We start from the raw sequence: 22,460 nt of genomic DNA, 5'->3' as shown, positions 1-22,460 counted from the left end.
GGCAGTCCGGGGTGTGGCTAGCACGAGATACCGCGCGACACCGTCAGCAATCCACTCTCTCCTTCTCTCTCACCATTAATTACCAGCAACACCGCGGTCACACAGTATCTACAGTGTTCATCTTTCCTCGTTTAGTAACCGAGATCGACTGATTCAGGAAAAGCCATCTCCACCTCCACGAGACTAGTGCGGAGCGGACTAAGCCAGCGCCATGTCCACCCGAGTATGTTTGTTTACGTGCATGCAAGGCTTATATGAACTTAAGCTGTAATCATGTGATTTCTATAAATGCATCAAGTCATTTCAATGAGCCAAAAGTAGATGTCAGTTAGTGGTGGGCGGAACGGGCGAACACAAGGCCCTTCGATACTCGGTCGTTTTGATAAAGAGCGATCATCTTTCCTGGTGCAATGTTTGCAGACTAAAGTGATTTCTCGGCAAGATTGTAATGGTATGGTGGATTTTCGTGTTTGCCGCCCACTTGTTTACGACACGTTGCTTCACGTTGGTCAGAGGGTACCCGTGGCTCAGGTTACTATGCTGGCTAGTCCTCTCGTTTAGGTATAGACTGAAAGATCGTCAATTTTATGATCTCTCGTCTTTCTCTGCAAGATCGTATAGCAATTTTAATTTTGTTCCTATTTGGTTCAAACTAGAAATGGACTTTAATTTGATTAGTAATGGATGTCACTGTGTTCGCGGTATCTATACGCCTACATCATGCCTTGAGTAGGACCACGCCCAGGTGGAAGAGAGTAGTTTTGGTCTCTAGTCGAGCTGAAAGCTTGTGCTGTAAACACAGTTTAACACTTTCGATGACTTAAGGACGCATACAGCAGCAAACGATATATATATTGTATATATACAGTACAGTACGAGATACATAGTTGACCTTTGAACAATCAGTGTTGATTTGGCAGGTACACAGAGAGCTACATCAGGCTTGCAAAGACAACGACTTCCAAAAGGTGCAGTTTCTCGTCGAGTCCGGCCAAGTGAAGCTCGACTATCCAGACGAGGTAAGCAATCGTCTCACTTTCCACCAAAAAAAACTAGTTGTAAATTCTAGAACGGCAGGATGGACTTACACCCCTGGATCATGCCTCGTTCTTGGGGCACCTCGAAATAGCAAGACTTTTACTAAAGAAAGGGTCGTCAGTACACAGCAGAGCCAAGGTATAGATACTTACGATTCGAATGTCTTGTCTGACTATTTAAATAATTAATTATCTATTGATTATCAGGATGGAGTTAGTCCCATACACACTGCATCACTCGGTGGGAGCGTCGAAATGGTGAAGCTTCTATTACAGCACGGATCCTCGACAGAAACGACGACTGACGTCAGTCACATCCAATTGACTAATAACTATTATTGTATAACTCTCAATTCCAACCTACCACAGGAAGGATTGACGCCATTGCACTACGCGGCCGACGGTCACCCGTCTGTTGTTCGATTCTTGCTCGACGCGGGTGCCAACGTGAACGCAAAAACTAGGGTAAGACGACCGTGGAGAACACACGTGCATTATTGGCAACGTCTTGTTGAACCAGCACGTGGGTTATACTCCGCTGCATAAAGCAGCATTTGGCGGTCACACGGAAGTGATCAAGATTCTCATCAATGCCGGAGCCGACCTAGAAATTAAGAACACTGTCTCTATAATCGAGTCTAGTCAGATGTCATTTAGTGAATGATTCTACATTTCTAGAATGGCAATACTTCATTGCACGTCGCCTGTCGAGAAGGTCATCTACCCATAGCCAAGCTGCTCTATTCGAACGGAGCGTCTCTTCAGGCAAAGAACAAGGCGAGCATGCGCAGCAAACCGAGTCGTTGAGAGATTTGATATGATATTATTTCTAATGTCTATGAAATTAAGACTTTCAAGACTCCGAGGCAGTTGGCAGAGGAAGATAGACAACTGGGAGTCATAGCGTGGCTTGATAGCCTAACATCAGACGGTAACATGTTCGTAATGGGTATTGTGCTGTCTTTGTCAATGAGGTCTTGCTGTTCTAGATTCACACGAAGTCGTCGTGGCTATTGAGGACTGCTGTGGAGGGATGGAAGGGCACCTTGCATTTAGCGAAGGAGATTTCATTACCGTGCTAAAAAAGCCGTATGAGGACTGGTGGACCGGACGGGTCGGACCGGAAGGCAAAGAGGGTCTGTTTTGCACGCTGCTGGTGGACACTCGACCATTTGGTAAGGTAGAGCGTCGCGCACTCTACAAAAACAGCCAACGTCTCATGTGCATGATGGTGACATGACAGATCAGAGTGAAGGCATCTTTACCGACCCCATGCGTCAAGAGCAGAACCAAGCTGCACGATGGGTGTCGGCCAAGTCGGACGAATACATAAAGAAGGCGACCGCGGCCGCGTCTGGATTGCTCAGAACGCTGTTCCAGGACATGTCCAATCTACCCCTGCTGGCAGACCGAGTAAGATTCAACCCTCTTGATGATATTGACCGTTTGGTCTATAGTCTTTGTCCGATATTGCAGGAGAGCGCACTTTCCAAAATACCAGAGCTGGCTGGCAAGAAAAGACTTCTCTTCTCTAGCATCAAGAGCCAGCTCGCTAGAAAGGTTACAGTTTTCCTGCATTATAGTCTAGCATAGTAGTCGGTGTTGATAAGTTTACTTACAGGATCAGGGAGCAGACGTTGCCGTCAAGAATGCTGAGATCACTGCTATGGACCTGGTGCACGCTGCTCTACAAGCACACGAACGACAGAACGTTGCGCTTAGGCATAAAGTAAGTTGTGTGCCACAGAAAGACGGTCGATGTAACAGAGCCGGGTGCATGTGACCGTTAGGTACATGAACTAGAGGCGGCTGGAAGAGCAGGCAAAGAACGGGCGCAGCAGATCGAACTGGTTCTTCATGAAAACTCATCAAAGGCAAGTACTTGAGCTCCAATGTGAATCCGTTAAGGCTAAACTCAGCGGACGATTGTTGACAGATGAAGCAGTGGAAAGTACTTATGGCCGACTGCAAGCAGTCTCGTGTATTCTGCTCCCGACTTGTCACAAAGCTGTCTGAGATGTTCTTAGGAATCAAGGTCAGTTCCAAACAGTATAGATTCTAACGGTCTTGTTACATGTCATCCTGTACGTGCAAATGCAGACAATGCGAGAAGCACTTCGAGAAAGAACGTGCGACAACTGGGACAAATCTGCTTGCGCTATTTCATTGATAGGAGAAAGAGTCCCCTTACCAGGTGATAAAAATGGCAAGATCCAATATTGTATACGGTGGTAATTCTCTTTCATCTAGGATTTTCGTTGTTTGTTGGAGGCGACCAACAAACGGATTTGATCAGCCGCAGTAGCATTGCCGAAAAAGTGCGCACAATCGCCGCTCTCGCTACCCACACGTCTATGATGGACGAGGTCTGTATCGGTACCGCTCAGGCGGTCATCCATACATACGTCAACCAAATTAAGCAGGTGTGTGACTATACGTTTTATCTCATTCTCTCTCTCTCTCGGCTCACGCTGCTTGCGTTTCAGTTGACGCCCGTTGGAGCCGCACTACTGGCAGACGGTGCCGTGTTGCAAATGATTGAATACCTTAAACAAGACTGTCCAGAAGCACAAGGAACGTTTATCACAATAGAAGCTCTAAGCAGGTTCGTACAGCTTTTTTGAAACACTCGAAACTAACAGAGTGAAATGAGACTCGTTCTATTAAAGGTCGATAGTGTTCGCAAGACGAGGCAATGAAGTCGCTAGAGCTCTGAAAAGGCAGCAACTGCCCACTCTACACAAACGCGCTGCAGATCCGTGGACAATACACGGTGTGTTTCGCTTGACCGGGATCCGCCTGCCAAATGGAAGGTAAAAGACACGCTGAGTGTCGCCGACATTGTCTATAATTGCATAAACATTGTGGTTTAAGTTAAAATACTAATAAAAGGTGAAGCTTACCACAACTGCTCTAACAGGAAATATCGAGGACGTGATACGAGAACTGATCTGTACGGATACAGGAATGGTACCCTGCTGGAAGCTCAAGAACTATGTATGGCTCCAGCTGGAGAAGAGCACACAATAGGGCCACTAGGGGTACGACAAGTCATTATTGTCATTTCTATTTGTGGTCTCAGTCATCCCTTGATAATCATTTTACCAACTCTTTCTCAACAAATTTTAGGGCAAAGGAAGTATCTCTCATTCTGCGATGACCGCGACTCTATACAGAAGGCAAAACAGACGAGAGCAGAGAGCAGAGCTACGTCAACAAAAGTCTGCATCAGGCATGACGGGAAGTCGTCCAGTCACACTAACAAATCCAACAGGAACACAAGTTGGCCCTCAGTCAGCTCGTGGCAGCACCAACTCCACAGGGCCAGCCAGCGTTCAAGCAAAAAGTAAAGAACCTACAAGCTCTCCAGTAACGGTCAAAGCTGCTGCAAGCGGAGCTGGAACAACAACTGATGTGAGTGGTGAAAACATCCTAGCTCTAAGCTATCTCCATGGCAATGTTCATCAACTCCAAGCTGGAGCTGAACTGAACCAAGCTCAAATGAGAGCAATGTTTGATAGAATGTGTGAACTGTCAGCTCAAGTCGATGAACTGAAGGGACAGCTCAAAGTTAAAGGAGAGCAGGAATCCTAAAGAAAAATCAAATAGGAAACACTTATTAGTCAAGAACTACAAGTTGGTTACTAGTTCTACATTGCAGTGACCTACTAGCTTTCACCTAGTTGAATTACCTCACCTTCAACGCATAATTGTAATGAACGTTTGTCATGTTTCTGGCACACAAGTCGTTGCAAACAACACAGATAATGGGCAATTGAGGTGTACAATCTGGCAGTAGAATCACTGAATATGAACCTGGGGAGGTCACGTTGTGATCGACTTTTACGGTAGACAAGTTCTCATAAAATGTCACACCCCAGCAGCTGGCCTCCCCAATTTTGGAGGTACAGTACTGTGCTGCACAGCCACACCACAGATTATCTAAAATACATAAAAATTCCCATCAAGTGAGCATCACAACAGGAAGAAAAAGTTTGACTTGTAACAACAGATGCTAGGAATTAGTAGACATGAAGAAATTCGTAGATAGTACGTTTTTCTAGATATTTGTACAAGATTGTTCAGAGCTGCACACCGTCATCACATCCTGTTATCGCTACCACAAATAAACATAAAACTGTTTAGTTACAGTTGATATCTCAGCAACTGAACGGCCAGTTCGCCAACCAGGCTGGACAAGCAACTAGGACCGCTCTCATCTGTCTCTGCCTTGCATGGTGCTGGTAAGTACATTTTGTACACGTGTAACTGTACTGAACCTACTGCATCGCACCCCTACTGCGTGCCCGCTCCCTCCGGACTGGTTACCTGGGTAATACCTGCAACATGCAACGCTAGCGCATGCATGATGATCCTAGCTAGCGCATGCATGATGATCCTAGCCTACTACACAGTACGTAGACTACTGTACACACGTACGCAATCTAAATTAGATCTCTTGCTCCATCGTCTAGCTGACAATAGTATGCGGATCTATGTAATTACCTGATCCCTAGACGGGTGTACATTCATTCCCTTGCTTCCGCCTTGAAGCGTACGACGCATGCCCACAAGTTTGCTGTTAGTTTGAGACGTTACCCAGCTGGACAACTCGGGCAACGAGGGATCGCTTGCACCATGGTACTATTACCAACTGATAGCTAGGACTAAGTGTCGCTTTGCAACTCCACGTGGAGGACCCCATTCGGTCACCGATCATTTCATTGTACATGTGTGTTGCAGGATATTGAATCGATGAACTCGTACGTGAGCCCAGTGAATCCAGCCGTATTTCCAAGCTTGGCGATCGTCCTGCTTTGTATTGGACTCTTTTTCATGGCCTGGTTTTTCGTCTACGAAGTAACGTCAACGAAGTACACGAGGGACATTCTCAAGGAGTTGGTCGTGTCGCTTGTAGCGTCTCTCTTTCTTGGATTTGGCGTTCTTTTTCTACTTCTCTGGGTTGGAATCTACGTATAGCAGTCACTATAGAAGACAAACCATCATGTGACTTATAATTTAGAACAATAGTTACGATTATCCACCTCTACTTGTCTTCTGTAAGTGTGAGTTTGCACATTTCCGTGAATACAACTCTGAGAATTAACGCTCTGGGACGCCAAGCTCTGCACATACTCTACAAGACGTTTGATAGTTCTGTACGTATCCAGCATAAATACTTAATTAAGACCCAAGTGTGCACAGCTGCATGTCACTGGCTAGAGCTCTTGAGAAGGCGTTTATTACACTCTTTTTGTTTACTTGGAAGGTTTAGGGAATATATCCTTGTTAAGTTAGTGCTTTATGGACTGCTGCAACACACACTTGCTAAAGTCAAGTGGTTCAAAGCTGATTGTGTAATCTGGCTGTAATGCCTTGGTAAGTCCTACCCTTGGCTGGACCAAGAGAGAAATGAAAAGCATTAGTGGTGAAAGCCTCAGTGCTTGTATGCGCATGCGCGCGCACACACCACTCAAACTAGATTGTTGTGCAGACATATTCAACAGATACTTTAAGAATGCCAACAATCAATGTTGTATGGCTGGACCCTAAACAGTCTACACATAGACTGGCTCAAGACTGTCATGTATAGTTACATCTATCATGAAACATATGGACTGATCTCAATCCGATTCTTTATTAGAAACTCAATGTACAAACCCAAGCACATACTGTATGCGGCCATGACTGTCAACCCACATCACATACCATACATTTTACACTGTTTCCAGTATTGCTCCCATCTCTTTCACCTGCTTGGAGAAATTCTGAAACAACATTTCATGAGCCAGACTGACTGCATGCAAAAATCAAACACACTCTACTACCTGAAACTCGGCGATGGATAGTTCAAACGAGTGATCACGAACCAACCCAGATGCATCACCCACTGATAGAACCATTGTTACATACGGTGTATTGAGGCTTCGACAACTGCTTGAGCTCATTGCAACACCTAACTTCCACTTCATGCCAACCAGCTACATACAATAGGGAGACTTACTGCTCAGCAATTTCAATACTTGAATCACTTTAGTCTTACATGCCCAACGTTAAGCAGTCTTGATGCAACATCAGGTGACAAAAGCGATTTTCCCTATACAATTAGAATTATGGTATTGAGCTCAGCATGTAACAATACTGTATAACTAATTTTTGTCTCACTCAATTAACTAATCAAACAATTAGAATCCAGCTAATACAACAATATTCAGGCAGCTAACACATACAGTATGTGCAAGTGAAGCAACATGCAGTTGCAATTACATAATGGAACACTAAGCTTGATTTATTGAGTCAGAAACAAAAGTACACTGCAGTGTCATGAGATACATAATTCCCTTAAATTAACTTAAATAAACATGCATGTTATAAACCTCTTCACTCCATAAATGTTTGATGATGGCTACTGCTTCTTCTGAGAACAAGTTACTGGACCCCAACTCTTCTGACAATGCATCAACTGCAACATGCTCCTGTGCAGCAGATCTATGAAAACACATTAACGCGAAAGCAGTGGAACAAAAAGACAAACAAGCAGATGAAAAACAAACAAGAAAAGGTAAACACAACCGATGAGCAAAAAAGTACCAACACACACACACACACACACACACACACACACACACACACACACACACACACACACACACACACACACACACACACACACACACACACACACACACACACACACACACACACACACACACACACACACACACACACACACACACACACACACACACACACACACACACACACACACACACACACACACACACACACACACACACACACACACACACACACACACACACACACACACACACACACACACACACACACACACACACACACACACACACACACACACACACACACACACACACACACACACACACACACACACACACACACACACACACACACACACACACACACACACACACACACACACACACACACACACACACACACACACACACACACACACACACACACACACACACACACACACACACACACACACACACACACACACACACACACACACACACACACACACACACACACACACACACACACACACACACACACACACACACACACACACACACACACACACACACACACACACACACACACACACACACACACACACACACACACACACACACACACACACACACACACACACACACACACACACACACACACACACACACACACACACACACACACACACACACACACACACACACACACACACACACACACACACACACACACACACACACACACACACACACACACACACACACACACACACACACACACACACACACACACACACACACACACACACACACACACACACACACACACACACACACACACACACACACACACACACACACACACACACACACACACACACACACACACACACACACACACACACACACACACACACACACACACACACACACACACACACACACACACACACACACACACACACACACACACACACACACACACACACACACACACACACACACACACACACACACACACACACACACACACACACACACACACACACACACACACACACACACACACACACACACACACACACACACACACACACACACACTTGTACATGTACCAACTACGGGCACCGGACAAGACTAGCACAAGAAAGTCTGGGGACGAGGCTAAGCTAGACCTACCTAAAAACAAATGTCAAAGCATTGACAGCACTTTGAAGTTTTTCTTGTGTTAGACTACAGCCTGCACCATCTAGTTGCTAACAAACAAAATCGTAAAAACTAACAAAATTGACTCAATAAAACACCTACATTAAACTTACAGTTCTAAGTTTCTTTACATTCACACAGCCAACCTTGTACTGAAGAAATGAAAGCACTTCCTGACACTACAGCAATTAAGTCACATCATACAGTATACACACACAAAATATTGGAAACTCGCAAGTAGAGTTAGACATCTGTCATAAATGTAAGAAATCTTGGTACAGTTGTCCTAACAATATATCCACTGAAAACCTCAACCAGTAAAACTATTAGAGACAGACTGACAAGCAACCAAAAAGACGTTCAGCTAGCTAACGAAAGTTGTGCGTGACTCACTGTTTGAGCCAGATAATCTTGTGGTAAAGAATTCAAAACCGCTGCAGCACTCTCAAACCCTAAATCAACGACAAAACTGTCATAATTTGCGAGAAAGCAAGGATCTATGCACACATTTTCTACCCGCAGGAGCGTCTTGGAGAACCATTACTTCAAGCATGCGCAGTGCGTCAACGTTGACTCGGAGTCCAGGCAGAGATAACTTGTTGGTGTAGACAAGTGTACTGTAGGGATAGAGGTATATTTATTGCGAATATATAAAAATTACGGAGAACACACATCTGCCAGTGTGATGACCATGTTTGCAGCTATGTATACCCCTTCTTGGTAAAAATAGAAGTCTGACTAGAGTTCAGAAAATTTAGGTACTTTTTGATGTACAGCAGACATGTCCATCTACACCAGCAATTGGCAACAATGCTATTCAAGTTTCTTTGCAAGTATCTTGACAACAGGCATTTCAACCACAATTTCAGAATTTCTCCTGAAACCATGTCGATCACAAAGATCTCTAATGTTCTGCTCAGTCAACATAGACGACTTGAAAACACCAGATGATACTGCAGATACAGCCTTAAAGAATGCCTCAATTGATGGCATTTTTGGACACAAGACTAAGTCTTCACTAAATTCAACAGACAGCCCAGCATTCACACACTGCGACTCCCAATAGTCAACAGAACCCGTGGTGATACCGAGTAGAGTGCAACAGTCTTGACCTGTTGCTAGTTTGATGGTACTCTCAAGTAAAGTCGGTAACTTGGACCCTGCAGTGAGAAACACTAGACGACCACCTGGTTTCAAGCAATCAAACAATTGCTTAAAAGTCGTTGGATGATCATGAATCCAATGCATAACATAATTGCTAAAGACAGCATCAAAAGGCCCGAGACCAACAGCGTCGCTGCACATTCCATGAATAAAGGCTAGGTTATTCATTTCTTCTGACACTTTGGCTTGAGCTGCTAAAATGCGTTCTTCATTAGGGTCTAGACCAATGACTGTTCCACCAGATCCGACTCGTGTAAGCAGCTCCATAGACAGTCGTCCTGTTCCGCAACCGAGATCTAAAACACGCTCTCCAGGCTGAAGTTTCAAATGTTCGCTTATCATTTTGACGCCATGCTGAAATTGGACGTCAGAGTGTTCATCATATGTTGGCACGGTGTGATCTCCAAAAGATGCCATACAATAATGAATATTATCGTCAAATCACAAACAGCACCTGCACGTTGATGGCGTAATTAAATTTGCGCTGCTCTGTGGGTCTCCAAGGTCACAGTCACACATTGATTAATAGCAGTAAATTATTGAGCTTATAATGCGTCAATTTCAAGTTTAGTAACTCTAAGAGGTGTACTATTCAGTAATACTTGTGTGTAAGACACGCCTGAGAAACTTGAAAAGTTATTTGTACACGTATGCCATTTTTTAAGTTTTAAGTTGCTTGCGTAACATCCTTGTGATGTCTACTCACCCCAACAACATGCTGTTCTACTCAAGTCATTGCTGATATTGGCTAGCCACTATAATCATAACAAAAATGCTGATACTTTATTGCTTACTCCCATAATGAAAAAGTACAACCATCCGATTACAACTCTATAAGCATAATCAACTGCAAAACACTAACATTTCCACATCATAACTTCAAGAACATGCAGCACACAATGTTTCTTAGACATCATCATCGTCATCATCCGAATCATTCAACATGCCATGAGCATGGAAGTTTGCAAGGTCAAAGCCTGCCAAATTGGCCAACTCTGGAGGCATGCCAGCTAAAAGCTCTGGAGGAATGCCACCTGGGATTGGTGGCATGCCTGGAGGCATCTGAAACATGGGAGGTGCAGACTTTGCATTTGTGCATTTCTCTTGAATTGTATCAACCAAGGGTTTGAAATCGTCTTCAAATCCTGCAGGAACTTCTAAAGCAGACAGCAGTTCCAGTCCACCCTCATTTTGTAGCATATTAGCATAGCGAGTATGTTCAATGCACAAACTTGCCAGTCGCCACACACCAAAGTACATTACTTCAGGGGAATGTGTGCATCTTGCCAAATCCAAAAGAGGAGCTAAAGATCGATAGCTTATCAATCGATGCATATTAGGCTGAATAGACAATTGCTTCATAGCGTGGTACATTGCTGTCAGCAACTGTTGGCGAACAATTCCTTCTACAGGCCAAACAGCACCTTCATCCATTGACAAATTACAAATAAGTCGAGATGATGTTAAACATATAACATCTCCCATGGAATCAATTTTCAAGGTCTTAGCAAGAAAGCTAATCAATTTGGGTTTGCGGAGATTATTCCTGAGCTCTGTCACTTCAGCAATGTTACCTAAAGGCCCGATAACAGAAGTGACTGCATCTTCCTTGTTTATAAAAGTGTTTCCGAAATCAACAAGAAAGTCAACCACATCAAATTCTTCAAAATTCACAACATGACGACAGTTCTGAGGAAGATCATCACAAATGTTCCACACAGCACCAAGGCCGTACACAGCAGACTCATGAAAATCTCCCCTTTGATACCAGCGACGAGCAAGCTTCAAACAGCTATCAATGAGACCCATGTCACAAGCCAGCCACACTCGCTGTTCTGGCGTAAGATGGTAGAGAACAATGTTGATGACCTCATATGACTGACTAAGAAGTTTAACCTGATTTGAGTCATCTAGTTGTGCATTGTCCGATGACTGTAATATGAATGCCATCAGTCGACTCAGAAGCACCTTGTTCTTGACAACATGGCGTGTCTGCACGTTAAGCACATAATAGAGACATCGAGGAAGACTGGCCTCTTCTGGATGTCTTATAGCCAAATAAAGAAGAAGATCAATAAGGGCTACAATGACATCATCAGCTAATGCACGAGCTGACATAACAGCCTGTGGCAATGATTTGAGTACATCAGCCATGACATCAACTCGATCACCATACATTCGCAAAGCTTGTAATACGTACCTAACCAGATCAGTCAGTTTTGATGAAGAATTTGTTATGTCGGGCAACACGTTAGCCACATTAGCTAAGACAGTGAGAGGTCGTCGAAGGTATTCTGGCTTCATGACTTGCCGAGAAGTACCAGCTTTGCTATCAAATATAACAAGCTCCATGTCATTGCTGACTTTTTGTACGATATCCGCCGATTCGACCATAACTCGATGATCATCAAGGAAACCTAAGAATTCCATCTGATGATAAAGATCACAATCCTTCAGCTCCTGCACAACATCACTCAATGAGAGATGCATTTTTGCAATTTCCAGGCTCTTCAGTGATTTCTGGCTACTCAAAATACAATGAAGAAACTCCTTCGCATCGATCATCCACCCTTCACTATAATTCTGATATTTCATCCACGAGATATCAAGATGTTGAAGCTCGGTCAAAGAGCCAAATGTACTTGCAACTCGATTCAATATATCAATTGAACTCAACGGAACCTCGGTAGACATTTCAGGAAATGGAGGAATCACCAGCTGGTGCAAACCAAGATATCGAATTCCAACCAACTGCTTCAGTTGAGGTAGCACACCATAGAGATTCACTTCAGTCCCCGATATGTCAAGGTATTGGAGACCAGCAAGAGCCATGCAAATAGACAAAGCATCATCAGTCGTCAAGGACGTGAAGCTCAAGTCAAGATGCACGAGCTTTGGGAAATCAGCGATTCGAGCAAAGTCGGTCACTCCACTAGCGTGGCACATCTTCAGAGACCTGACAGTGTCTTTACATGCAAACAAGACGTCATACCAAGTGGCTCCAAGATTGCGCGTAAAGGACAGATCGACCTCGGTCACACCCGTCAAGGATCGGACATGCCTCAAATCATCAGACGTCACAATACTGCCGCCGAGAGGCAAAGCGGACGGATGCGCAACCGGTCGTTCTCCTTGCAGCAACAAAACGAAGAGATTTGACGACAGCAGGTTCTCATTCGACAAGCGTTTCAGTAGCTTGTCGGCTACACGCGGGGGCAAGAAGACGGACGACGCGTTGGCCTGTTGAAGGCATCGCTCTAACAGAGGAGCGAAGTAGAAATCGAGAGGCAAGTCACGCCCAAATTCGATTTCGTCCCGACTGCAGAGCTTGCGAACAGTCGAATCGAGTAGAGATGGAACAGGCTTGTACTGTGGCACGTTCTGATGATGCATGTGCTGCGAATAAACAGAGAGAGATCACAAAACGTGTTAAATAACGCGAAAAGTAAGGACTAGAGGGGTCCCGGTTGTACGATCGTACCTGATGATGGTGGTGGTGATGGTGGTGGTGGTGATGATGATGCATTCACTTGGTTAATGAACCACGGATCGATACTCGTCACAAGCGAAGCGCTGAGCCGTAAAACGACGGAGTCTCGAGAAGACACGTGGTCGACACACGTGACACAACGTGAGTGCGACAACAGTAGGTATGTAAACACGTCATCATTTTAAACCAAACAGGAAATTGCAAAAATCGAAGTTTATTTACACTGCGACTTTAATATTATTCAGTTGACTGTTCATCAGTCTGTTTTAAGATAAGGAAAGTCTGTGATCCAGTTTGCCAAACATCAATTTAATTAACATTCAAGGGCTGGGAAGGGGGGTCAGCAAATGTATGTGATGCCACACAGCTCTCCCACAGTTTAAGAATTTAGATCTATCATTTCTAATCACTATTGGAATTGCCAAGAAATAATGCCCTACCAAAATTTTGTTTCATTTTAGAGGAGAATATTTACACATGCCCCTCAACTTTTGAGCTGTGATTGAGAAATTATTACTAGTTTACACTAATATAAACTCCAAGAAGCATTCAAGTGACCCGCAGATATACAAGAATTAATAACAAACTAGAGACATGCGACCGATGTGATATACTATGCAGTGTTAATTCTGTTTTGCTTTGCTGTGTGCATGTGCATGCATAAGTATGATGGACAATATATTTGAACTAATTGTTGTTCAGTACTACTCCCTCATAGGCAAATTTGTGCCCCCTCAACTAAAACAAAATTCCTACACTGGTTCAAAGCATCCTAGCTATACGACCGAGTTTGATACTTTGTTTGCATACATGCATAGCAAACTTCTGACTTTGCACCCATGCATATGTCATATTTTCTCAATTGCTACTATTCTAGACCAATACAATGTTAACAGTACTTAACAGAATAAACCAAATATTTTATGTCCTACGTTTCCCATTGACTCCTGTCCACTCCAGACTGCATCATTTTTTCTTGGTGTTGCTGCCACACAGTCCGTAAAAGTTCTAAACTCTTTGCATACCTGACATGCTTCCTAGTCAAATGATCTTTCCAACTAGTCCGGACTTTCTTCCACCGTTCTATATGTTGCTTCTTTAAATCCTCCATAACAGAAGCCTCCTGTTGATCGGCTTGTAAATCAAAAGATGATAGTTCCTTCACATGTTCTCCAGAATGAAGACACTCGTTTTCATCAGGATTTTTCTTGCTATCTGGTGAAGGCAAACGCCATATCTCTTTACTATTCAGTATTGATTCTGCAGCAGCCGCTACAGCCAACAAGGGTTGATTTGCACTGGTGATACTTAGTGACTGGGATGCATCCAGTGAATTTGAGTTCACATGACTTGGTTGAGTCTGTGGCGGAAATGAAGGCAATTGTTCGGCCTGAAGAGCTGTTTGACTTGGATTGTTCATCATCCAAGCACGACAAAGCATGTACATTGACGTGGTATCATCAAACTGAGCCAAATCAACTTTTCTGTCACGAAATTTCATGATGTGAGTAGTTCCACCAAACTTGCCTCCGCTTTCATCCAATACTCTACGGCGCCTTTTTCTAGGACTTTTCCCAATGTTTGATTTCCTTGGAGAAGAAGTCGTGCTCGTCTGGTCGGGAGAAGCATGACAGCTGCCCACAGTTGGATCAACCTCATCTGGGGACCTCCTTTCACTAGAATCTTGATCAGGATTTACCATCCGATCGCTTGGGTTATCAATGAGCTCTTGCAAGAGGGTTTCTAATTTGCTACTTGCTGATGACGAGCGAGTCCTTCGGTCTAACTCGCTCATTTTTGACTTTCATGTCAACCGCGTCACATCACGTGATCAATAGAGAAGATCAAGCACGCTAGTGATGTGATTTCGAAACATGGTTGAGGCGGCGAGAGGCTCGGGGATAGCGATCTTTACAGGCAATTCGCATCCGACTCTTGCTGATCTGATAGTCAAGTAAGCTTAGTGTAGCTAGGGGTGGGCTGCTCCGCGTACCTCACGCAGTTATAGATAGACTACACACACACACACACACACACACACACACACACACACACACACACACACACACACACACACGCACGCACGCACGCACGCACGGACGCACACACACACACACACACACACGCACACACACACACACACACACACACAGCATAACTACCAGCACCACCACCACCACCACACCACCCCGCACCACGCCACCACCACCACACCACTCCACACGCACACTCACTAATCGATCTTTCTATTCATGTTTCTTTTTACAGGAAAATGGGGAACAAACTGAGTGATTGTGAAGTTATCACTACAGCACCAGGAGGTAGAACTGATCTTGTGTCTATTTTGGAATGTTTACCATTTCAAATATTCAGAGACATTAGTTCAAATCAAGGAGTCGGTTAGAGGGAAGAATGTTTTTATCATACAATCAGGAGCAGGGTGAGTGGTTTGCAGCACATGAATGTACTAAAGCAATGATGTCTTTAGAGCTATTACTTATATTCATTTATTGCCAAGCGTAGCGAGGCTTCTAATCCGGGTTGCACAACAGAAAGGGGCGTGGTCCTATATGGCAATCCATTGAGCTCTCGGTACCTCAAATTTTCCTCTCTTCAACCACGTTTCATTATAACCTACTTCAAAAAATTGTTTTCGTGTCCAACTACAGATCAGTATAGGGAACGATTTGTGCAAGTGATCAAACGGCGAAGAAAAAGCCTCATGAAGTTCCGTCGCCCCATCCTTTTGTATTGTAGCTAGGGATTGTGTGTACTTGACAACCAAGAAACATCTTTATTAGCTGAATGCCACCTACAGTCAACTATTCACACGTCCCATGCTACGATCAATCCTTTACAACCTGTGCTGCATCTAACGTTGTTGATAGTCAATGTTTGCCGATATCAATTTCTATGTCAGTAAATGCCATACCACTGTTGATCATTACAATCTTACTGAGAGCATACTTAAAATGTACATTTCAATTGTCTTGATCACGATTGCGAAACGACGGCTACCTAGACCAGGCTTATATCCGTAATCTAAACTACTAGGAAGTTTGCATGTTTACTTCCATGACAGGGTTTCAACAAATACGTATTGTCTAGTTAGGACGTGGCGTTTCAGTAGACAATCAGAAAACTTCATTGGACGTGTTACTCACCAATGTGAGGTGCCTACGGATACCATACAACTAGTATACCAAAATAAAATGGAATCAATGGAGCATGCACAAAACTAATGTAATGACTTACTTGGGATGAAGGGTCTCACCTAGCCAGACCTTAATCCAGCCCTCATTTCTATGGCTACGCGAGACTGCTAGTAGGACGAAGGTAATCAGGGTGATCCAGTGACGTGAATTGATCGGGTATGCAGTATACATAGTGCTACATCTAGAAATAGCAAAATGAAATGATGAATGCGCAAATGCTGTGTGTATTGCACATGTACTGTAAGTCAACAAATTTTGTAAGCATCTAACTTTCGTAAATTTTATAAGCGATCTCAGATTTACTAAAGTTAAATGCTTACTAATTTCTGTTCCTCTCGGTTTTAGCAATACTTCTCATAGTACTAATAATCATCAACACCTGGTGAGACAGGACACATACCTAGCTAAGTAATAGTAGATATTTATGCATGGTGACATGTCTGCACGTGGACACCTCTATGGTGAAATACTGCTAGGATGTACTGTACACATGCTTAGGCGCTTAGTACCAGATACTTACTCGTAGTGCTGTGGTTTTGATTTTCTACGAAATTTTGTTGATTTACAGTATGAACAAAGCTTTTGTTTATGCTAGTATTTCTAACTAATTGGAGATTTCAGAGAATCATTTTACATGATTACACCAGTACAGTACTATTCTCTACGTAACATACAGTCCGTAATAGTACTGTACTATTTCTCTGTTCAAGAGCATTGGTGTGGAAAGATACTGGAGGAGTGCACTTGTATTAAATCTTGAAAAGTTGTGTTGTGTATTAGTTTCAAGACAAGCTAATAGAATCATTGAATGCAGAAAAAACTAAAATGACTTTTGAGTTTCTATTACATGCTTATCATTTCTTTAAATTCTTCATTGATGAAGAGACACGCTCTTTGCATAGTGTGATCTAAAGTATGTGCTTGCATTGAGCATTATATGTTATCTGTTGATTTCTGTTCAGGCAAGTAAACACTTCCATTATGGAGCTACTGATTATGACATATGCTTGTAAGACATCCTGTGCTCTCCAAATAATTGGTACTAATCTTGGATAACTCTTGTTTGCTTCTGAGTCTCATTTGTGATTATTTCTAGCTGTTGTTCCTTACTTACCTTATTCCAAGCAGTCACGTTTGAGAAAACGAGGTGCCATTCCTTGTAAGTTACTGGCACAAATGATGAAAAGATCAGGTAAGCTAGTAGGTTACGTAATTGGCATTGAACCCAACAATTTTAGCATTTGTTGGTGCTACTTTGCACTATCAAACATGAAGTAGATGTTATAGGTAGTGTTATTTTTTGTTGAACAGAACTAGCTGATGTAGAGTGTCATTACTTCTAGAGCTGTCACACATAACAGTAGAACAGTACATGCGTCTTCTTGTTGGTGACTTAGTTTTATACCTGATGTTTAATTAATTTGGGTCTTTTGTCTGACATTTTAGGTGTTAATCATGTGATTACAATGGATCTTCATCAGAAGGAAATTCAAGGGTTTTTTGACTTTCCGATTGATAATCTTCGAGCTTCTCCATTTCTTCTGCAGTACATAAGGGAGAAAGTACACAGTGATTTGTGTTCATGTTTGTCACAGTTGTATGTACATGATTGCTGCATAATTTAGATACCTGATTACTGTAATGCTGTTGTTGTTGCAAGGCATCCCGAGACAGCGAAACGGTATATAAGGCTCATCTGAATTTGTGTGACTTGTGTTCAGTTTTGGTTCGTGCTGGTTTTTTCATAATTATGTGCTATGTGAATCTGAAGGCCTGCTTATTTGTTAATTTGTGTTATGCAATATTTTGGTAGACACTCTACATTATAGTCTCAATACTTTATAATGATACTGCTATACACTAAATGAATGCATGATTTTGAAGCACACACAGGTTCTGAGTTGGTGTGTTGCTTTACAGCACAGATATTACAGATGACATTATTGCTTATTTTATTGTTAGACTATGATTACAGAGAACACTATTTATTAGTGCTTTTATGGAGAAGTTGTTAACAAAATTTATTCATTGCCAAACTGCTAAATTCTTGTGGCAGTAATACAGTCAGCAAGTTTTTATAATATGGTGGTAAAGAGGTTTTGTTGATCTAGAGTGACATCATATGCTGAGCGTCTTGGTTTGGGCATTGCTGTAATTCATGGAAGTCTTACTGATAGAAGACATAGTGAAGAAGATGATCAACGTCACTCTCCTCCTCCCCCTTCGCGAGATTCATCCATATCTCCACCACTGCAATCAAATAGACGGTCTGTGTCTTACTCCAGTAAGCAATCTACTAATGAGTTTGGCATTTGTATGTAAATTGTGTATGTGGTGCTTGTGTCTGTGTGTCTGTGTGTTTGTTTGTTTGTTTGTTGTGTGTTTGTGAGGGGTGAGACATACGATGTGTTAAGCCATGTTCACAATACCTACATTGGCAACAACGTAACAGAACGGAATGTAACGAACATAACGAACGTTCCCTGGGTGACATTCACAATTTAACGTAGGCCAACGTAGACAACGTGACGTCACGATAGCAGACACCTCTTTCCAAGCATTGATCTTGGCAATAATGTCTTTGTATGCGCAGGAAGTCACTTGCCACAAGCAAGGGTAGCTTTTGACGGCTTCAACTAGCTTCTCCATATTTTAAAAATTGACATGTGCTACTGTAACCATGCACGTGATTCCTTGCGCCTTGACTATTGATCAAACGTTCGGTTTCGTTCTGTTGGAGTAGAACACCAACGTAATCCAACGTAACGCAACGTAACGTAACGTGACAAACAACAACCCGGTTTACAATGAAATATTCGTTACGTTCGCTATGTTCATTATGTTCCGTTGGTTCCAACGTAGATATTGTGAACCGGCCTTTATACACATACGTATAGATGCATGCTTATCAGGTAGATGATTTTGATTGTAGACAAAGGATGTATAAGATGATTGTAAGTGAAGTAGTATCACAGGAACTAGAATGTTGTTGCATGTCTTCTTCTAGTTTCTGGTTTTACATGCTCCAACACCCACTGCTTTAAACAGATTAATTGTGGAGTGCCTGGGGCCAGTTTTGTACTGGGATGGCGTCACTAATCTGTTCTGTTTTGTTTTATTTGCCCCTCTTTCAACTTTCCTTCCCATGCTGTCTTCACACTGCACTGAATAATCACCGTGGCACGGCTACTCTATGGGTGGCTACTTTTACTTCAGTTTTCACTTGGGAAGGTACAGCTTATAAGTGTTGCTAGTGATAGGCAAAGTGCTGTGTCATATTTGTTAAGTGCTTACTCTGATATGTGCTAACCGGATATTTAGAGAGGTCTCGTGAATCAGAAAGATGCTCTGTTGCTGTTCCAGTCAATGTTGTAGGTGACGTTGGTGGAAGGATAGCAATTATTATTGTAAGTACAAAATGTCTACATATCAAACGTAATATCTATGTGTTAACACACATTTATGAAACAATGTAAAGCTAATGTTATTCTCATTTTACTTAAAGCTGCTTTACTTTAATTAATGATAAAATTTATTCTGTTCAAATAGAGCATGCAATAATGAATGAGTAGTGTTGATTTTATTTGATATATAGGTTTTATACTATATTAATTAAAATAGAGTTATAATGTAGTTCGAGGGTTATTCTAGTTGCCTTAGAGAATATTAAGCAGATTAAAGTTAAAACCAGTGAGCAGCTAGTCATCTGAAATGCAGTTCCCATCTGAAATGCAGTTGCCATCACCATAAATACAAATTAGCAGATTATTGATAAACAGAAGTACGCGAGGTTCTTAAAATTAATGTTTGGTGTAGCTATTGTGGTACAGTGTAGACAACAATTTCAGTGTTACTGTGGTGATTTTTGCCTGTGCCACTTTTGTTTTAGTGAAATAGAAGGAAGTAGTTACAGTTGGTTGACCAAGGTGTGTTATCATGTTTTGCTGGGTACAATTTGTTCTAGATGTTCTCATTTATCTTTCATTAGTTAATTACGGAGGCTGTCAAATAGAAGCAGAGAAGTAAACATCACTTAACTTGGCACCTAGTTTAATCGATGCAATAATTCATGTGGTAGTTGTAGACAGTAACATGGCTACTATTAGTAAGATGCATTTGTGCCTGATTCACCACTTTGTAGGGCTCATTTTGGTGAACGGTAGTCAGTTTGAATATTTTTAGTTTTGGGTTTCAAGAATCAGTGTTTTGTCAAATTTATATTTAGTGTAACATTATATTTTATTGGTACAGTCTCTGTGCTTTGATGACTAATGTACAACTAAAGATTTACATGGAGTCCAATTTATTGTGGTTTGTAAATTGCAGGATGATGAAATAGATGAGCTGGAACCGTTTGTTCTTGTTGCAAAATTGTTGAAAGATCTTGGTGCCTATAAGATTTATGCAATGGCAACTCATGGAACCTTTCCAGAAGAGGCTTTACCTCAATTGGAGCAATCACCTATTGATGAGGTGTGCACTTGTCACAGCTGTTGTGTTCATCTGTCAATGACTACATTCTGTCTTTCTGAGTTGCATTTGACTTATTGTGCTTGTGCACTCTTGTGCGCATGGGTGGGTGAGGACATGGGTACAAAGCGGCTAGCAGTTTCTTTCATTCAGTTGTGTATGTTTACTTGTTTATTAATTACCTGTGAATCTAACACATGCAACCATTGGCTACATGCAATGGTGCTAAATGCTTACTTACTACATGAATTCTATATCAGATGCATGATCATGCTGTTTCTGCTAGTAGTATGTTTTAGGACTTCAGTACTAAGATGTGAATATGCATGTTGTATTTTAAGAAATTACATTCTTTTGCTACTTGCATGTACCTTGAAACAGTTTTATCTTTCTTCTTTGTATGCTGAACACTGATTTTTGCTAGGTACTTTTTTTGCTAGGTAGATGTAATAGCTTTCATAGAATGCAGCTGTATGTACATTTCTCTGATACAAAGCTATTGAAGGACTCTGTGGTGCTTCATTTGACAATGCATGTGAGACTCACAATGATGATGCAGGAGCAATTCGACTTGTATGACAGTTGAAACATTAGGCTCTCAGACTGGTATGTTGTGAAAAATGATATCGAGCTAAAATATTGCTAGGTTGCAGGCTTCTTGTATTCTCCAATTGCACGTAAAACTTGGGTTTTCCGACAGTTGCTGTTTTTGTGATAATGCACTTTTAACTTCTCTGTAGCAGATGTGAAGTACAGTAAATTAGTACTGCACATCTTAATTAAAGCAGTGACGTATAGTGAGAGTGTTGATAGTGCTTACAGTGTTTACTTGTAAGAATGCAAGGTTTACTGAATATCATTATTATGGAATGTGACTCATTAGCAACACTAGGAAATGGGTATTGAAGCTCCAGATGAGTCACAGACTGATACTGACAAAATGAGTTTTTGTATTGTCGGTAAACTTTTCTATGACTTCTCACCTTTTGTCTTGTGTATGTCAATCTCATCTGTATGGGTTTTCTGTTTTAGATGGTCATAACAAATACCTTGCCAATTGAAACTTTTGTTGAAAAATGTTCTAAAATCAAGATTGTTGATGTCAGTTTGATGTTGGCTGAAGGCATCAGACGGATACACAATGGTGAATCAATGTCCTACTTGTTCAGAGATGTCCCTTTGGGCGACTAAGAGACATGACTGTTCACAGACGAATTGCAGATACATATATATCTCTGTTTAGTAAGCACTGTAATTAGGAACGTGATACTACTAGAGGAATAATAGCTAAATGTTGTAGTATACCAACAAACATATT

The 22,460-nt window shown here is 42.1% G+C and overlaps 7 protein-coding genes across 11 annotated transcripts; 3 read left to right on the top strand and 4 right to left on the bottom strand.

Moving 5' to 3' along the window:
• Positions 1-22: 22 nt before the first annotated feature.
• On the top strand, positions 23-4,798 carry LOC134183870 (uncharacterized). Of its 2 annotated transcripts, none has more exons than XM_062651433.1 (20): positions 23-223; positions 921-1,019; positions 1,078-1,176; positions 1,245-1,343; positions 1,407-1,502; positions 1,558-1,659; positions 1,716-1,814; positions 1,887-1,968; positions 2,027-2,212; positions 2,281-2,450; positions 2,514-2,597; positions 2,659-2,766; positions 2,828-2,911; positions 2,974-3,072; positions 3,138-3,231; positions 3,288-3,460; positions 3,524-3,642; positions 3,707-3,850; positions 3,958-4,078; positions 4,167-4,798. In XM_062651433.1, the coding sequence occupies exons 1-20, from the start codon at positions 212-214 to the stop codon at positions 4,629-4,631; spliced, it is 2,535 nt and encodes an 844-aa protein (XP_062507417.1). In that variant the 5' UTR covers positions 23-211; the 3' UTR covers positions 4,632-4,798. The 2 variants fall into 2 exon arrangements, with proteins under 2 accessions (XP_062507417.1, XP_062507418.1); XM_062651434.1 differs by lacking the exon at positions 23-223 and adding an exon at positions 290-451.
• Positions 4,799-4,930: 132 nt separating this feature from the next.
• LOC134183873 (transmembrane protein 258-like) lies at positions 4,931-6,172 on the top strand. Of its 2 annotated transcripts, none has more exons than XM_062651437.1 (2): positions 4,931-5,281; positions 5,781-6,172. In XM_062651437.1, exons 1-2 carry the CDS (start codon positions 5,273-5,275, stop codon positions 6,015-6,017), a joined length of 246 nt encoding a protein of 81 aa, XP_062507421.1. In that variant the 5' UTR covers positions 4,931-5,272; the 3' UTR covers positions 6,018-6,172. The 2 variants fall into 2 exon arrangements, with proteins under 2 accessions (XP_062507421.1, XP_062507422.1); XM_062651438.1 differs by lacking the exon at positions 4,931-5,281 and adding an exon at positions 5,570-5,678 and having other exon boundaries at positions 5,781-6,171.
• A 484-nt stretch (positions 6,173-6,656) lies between these two features.
• LOC134184879 (COMM domain-containing protein 6-like) lies at positions 6,657-9,353 on the bottom strand. Its single transcript, XM_062652642.1, has 8 exons — positions 9,320-9,353; positions 9,197-9,255; positions 8,917-8,982; positions 8,777-8,853; positions 7,415-7,526; positions 7,081-7,134; positions 6,866-7,018; positions 6,657-6,805 (listed from the first exon to the last, which is right to left on the bottom strand). The coding sequence occupies exons 1-8, from the start codon at positions 9,342-9,344 to the stop codon at positions 6,755-6,757; spliced, it is 597 nt and encodes a 198-aa protein (XP_062508626.1). The 5' UTR covers positions 9,345-9,353; the 3' UTR covers positions 6,657-6,754.
• A 76-nt stretch (positions 9,354-9,429) lies between these two features.
• On the bottom strand, positions 9,430-10,425 carry LOC134184931 (2-phytyl-1,4-naphtoquinone methyltransferase-like). Its single transcript, XM_062652702.1, has one exon. It carries the CDS (start codon positions 10,382-10,384, stop codon positions 9,617-9,619), a length of 768 nt encoding a protein of 255 aa, XP_062508686.1. The 5' UTR covers positions 10,385-10,425; the 3' UTR covers positions 9,430-9,616.
• Positions 10,426-10,723: 298 nt separating this feature from the next.
• LOC134184606 (protein zyg-11 homolog) lies at positions 10,724-13,579 on the bottom strand. The gene is made up of 2 exons (XM_062652341.1): positions 13,449-13,579; positions 10,724-13,363 (listed from the first exon to the last, which is right to left on the bottom strand). Exons 1-2 carry the CDS (start codon positions 13,491-13,493, stop codon positions 10,874-10,876), a joined length of 2,535 nt encoding a protein of 844 aa, XP_062508325.1. The 5' UTR covers positions 13,494-13,579; the 3' UTR covers positions 10,724-10,873.
• A 722-nt stretch (positions 13,580-14,301) lies between these two features.
• Positions 14,302-15,272, bottom strand: LOC134184531 (protein lin-37 homolog). Its single transcript, XM_062652247.1, has one exon. It carries the CDS (start codon positions 15,250-15,252, stop codon positions 14,386-14,388), a length of 867 nt encoding a protein of 288 aa, XP_062508231.1. The 5' UTR covers positions 15,253-15,272; the 3' UTR covers positions 14,302-14,385.
• Positions 15,273-15,322: 50 nt separating this feature from the next.
• Positions 15,323-22,454, top strand: LOC134184209 (phosphoribosyl pyrophosphate synthase-associated protein 1-like). Of its 3 annotated transcripts, XM_062651836.1 has the most exons (13): positions 15,323-15,411; positions 15,726-15,778; positions 15,831-15,897; positions 17,018-17,054; positions 17,635-17,711; positions 17,769-17,864; positions 18,119-18,234; positions 18,298-18,353; positions 18,784-18,956; positions 19,889-19,903; positions 19,994-20,079; positions 20,999-21,145; positions 22,175-22,454. In XM_062651836.1, the coding sequence occupies exons 3-13, from the start codon at positions 15,870-15,872 to the stop codon at positions 22,331-22,333; spliced, it is 990 nt and encodes a 329-aa protein (XP_062507820.1). In that variant the 5' UTR covers positions 15,323-15,411; positions 15,726-15,778; positions 15,831-15,869; the 3' UTR covers positions 22,334-22,454. The 3 variants fall into 3 exon arrangements, with proteins under 3 accessions (XP_062507820.1, XP_062507818.1, XP_062507819.1); XM_062651834.1 differs by lacking the exon at positions 17,018-17,054 and having other exon boundaries at positions 15,324-15,411; XM_062651835.1 differs by lacking the exons at positions 17,018-17,054; positions 19,889-19,903 and having other exon boundaries at positions 15,324-15,411.
• The last annotated feature ends 6 nt before the right edge of the window (positions 22,455-22,460 follow it).

The sequence above is a fragment of the Corticium candelabrum genome, chromosome 9, assembly GCF_963422355.1.
Source record: "Corticium candelabrum chromosome 9, ooCorCand1.1, whole genome shotgun sequence".
Classification (NCBI taxonomy): domain Eukaryota; kingdom Metazoa; phylum Porifera; class Homoscleromorpha; order Homosclerophorida; family Plakinidae; genus Corticium; species Corticium candelabrum.
Note: the sequence above shows the minus strand (reverse complement) of the source record. Positions and strands in the feature narration are given on the sequence as shown.

What these genes read in the sequence shown, in the direction of transcription:
- LOC134183870 (XM_062651433.1), top strand. An exon ending in AGAGCCAGCTCGCTAGAAAG is followed by an intron (nt 2,598 to 2,658) that starts GTTACAGTTTTC and finishes GTTTACTTACAG; the next exon opens with GATCAGGGAGCAGACGTTGC. An exon ending in AGAAAGAGTCCCCTTACCAG is followed by an intron (nt 3,232 to 3,287) that starts GTGATAAAAATG and finishes TCTTTCATCTAG; the next exon opens with GATTTTCGTTGTTTGTTGGA.
- LOC134184879 (XM_062652642.1), bottom strand. Translation starts at nt 9,344, where the DNA reads ATGGTTCTCCAAGACGCTCCTGCGG. An exon ending in ATGTAAAGAAACTTAGAACT is followed by an intron (nt 8,854 to 8,916) that starts GTAAGTTTAATG and finishes TTTGTTTGTTAG; the next exon opens with CAACTAGATGGTGCAGGCTG. An exon ending in AACATTTATGGAGTGAAGAG is followed by an intron (nt 7,135 to 7,414) that starts GTTTATAACATG and finishes CTAATTGTATAG; the next exon opens with GGAAAATCGCTTTTGTCACC.
- LOC134184931 (XM_062652702.1), bottom strand. Translation starts at nt 10,384, where the DNA reads ATGGCATCTTTTGGAGATCACACCGTGCCAACATATGATGAACACTCT.
- LOC134184606 (XM_062652341.1), bottom strand. Translation starts at nt 13,493, where the DNA reads ATGCATCATCATCACCACCACCACCATCACCACCACCATCATCAG. An exon ending in ATCACCACCACCATCATCAG is followed by an intron (nt 13,364 to 13,448) that starts GTACGATCGTAC and finishes GTTTATTCGCAG; the next exon opens with CACATGCATCATCAGAACGT.
- LOC134184531 (XM_062652247.1), bottom strand. Translation starts at nt 15,252, where the DNA reads ATGAGCGAGTTAGACCGAAGGACTCGCTCGTCATCAGCAAGTAGCAAA.
- LOC134184209 (XM_062651834.1), top strand. Translation starts at nt 15,332, where the DNA reads ATGGTTGAGGCGGCGAGAGGCTCGGGGATAGCGATCTTTACAGGCAAT. An exon ending in CTTGCTGATCTGATAGTCAA is followed by an intron (nt 15,412 to 15,725) that starts GTAAGCTTAGTG and finishes TTCTTTTTACAG; the next exon opens with GAAAATGGGGAACAAACTGA. An exon ending in ACAAATGATGAAAAGATCAG is followed by an intron (nt 17,865 to 18,118) that starts GTAAGCTAGTAG and finishes CTGACATTTTAG; the next exon opens with GTGTTAATCATGTGATTACA.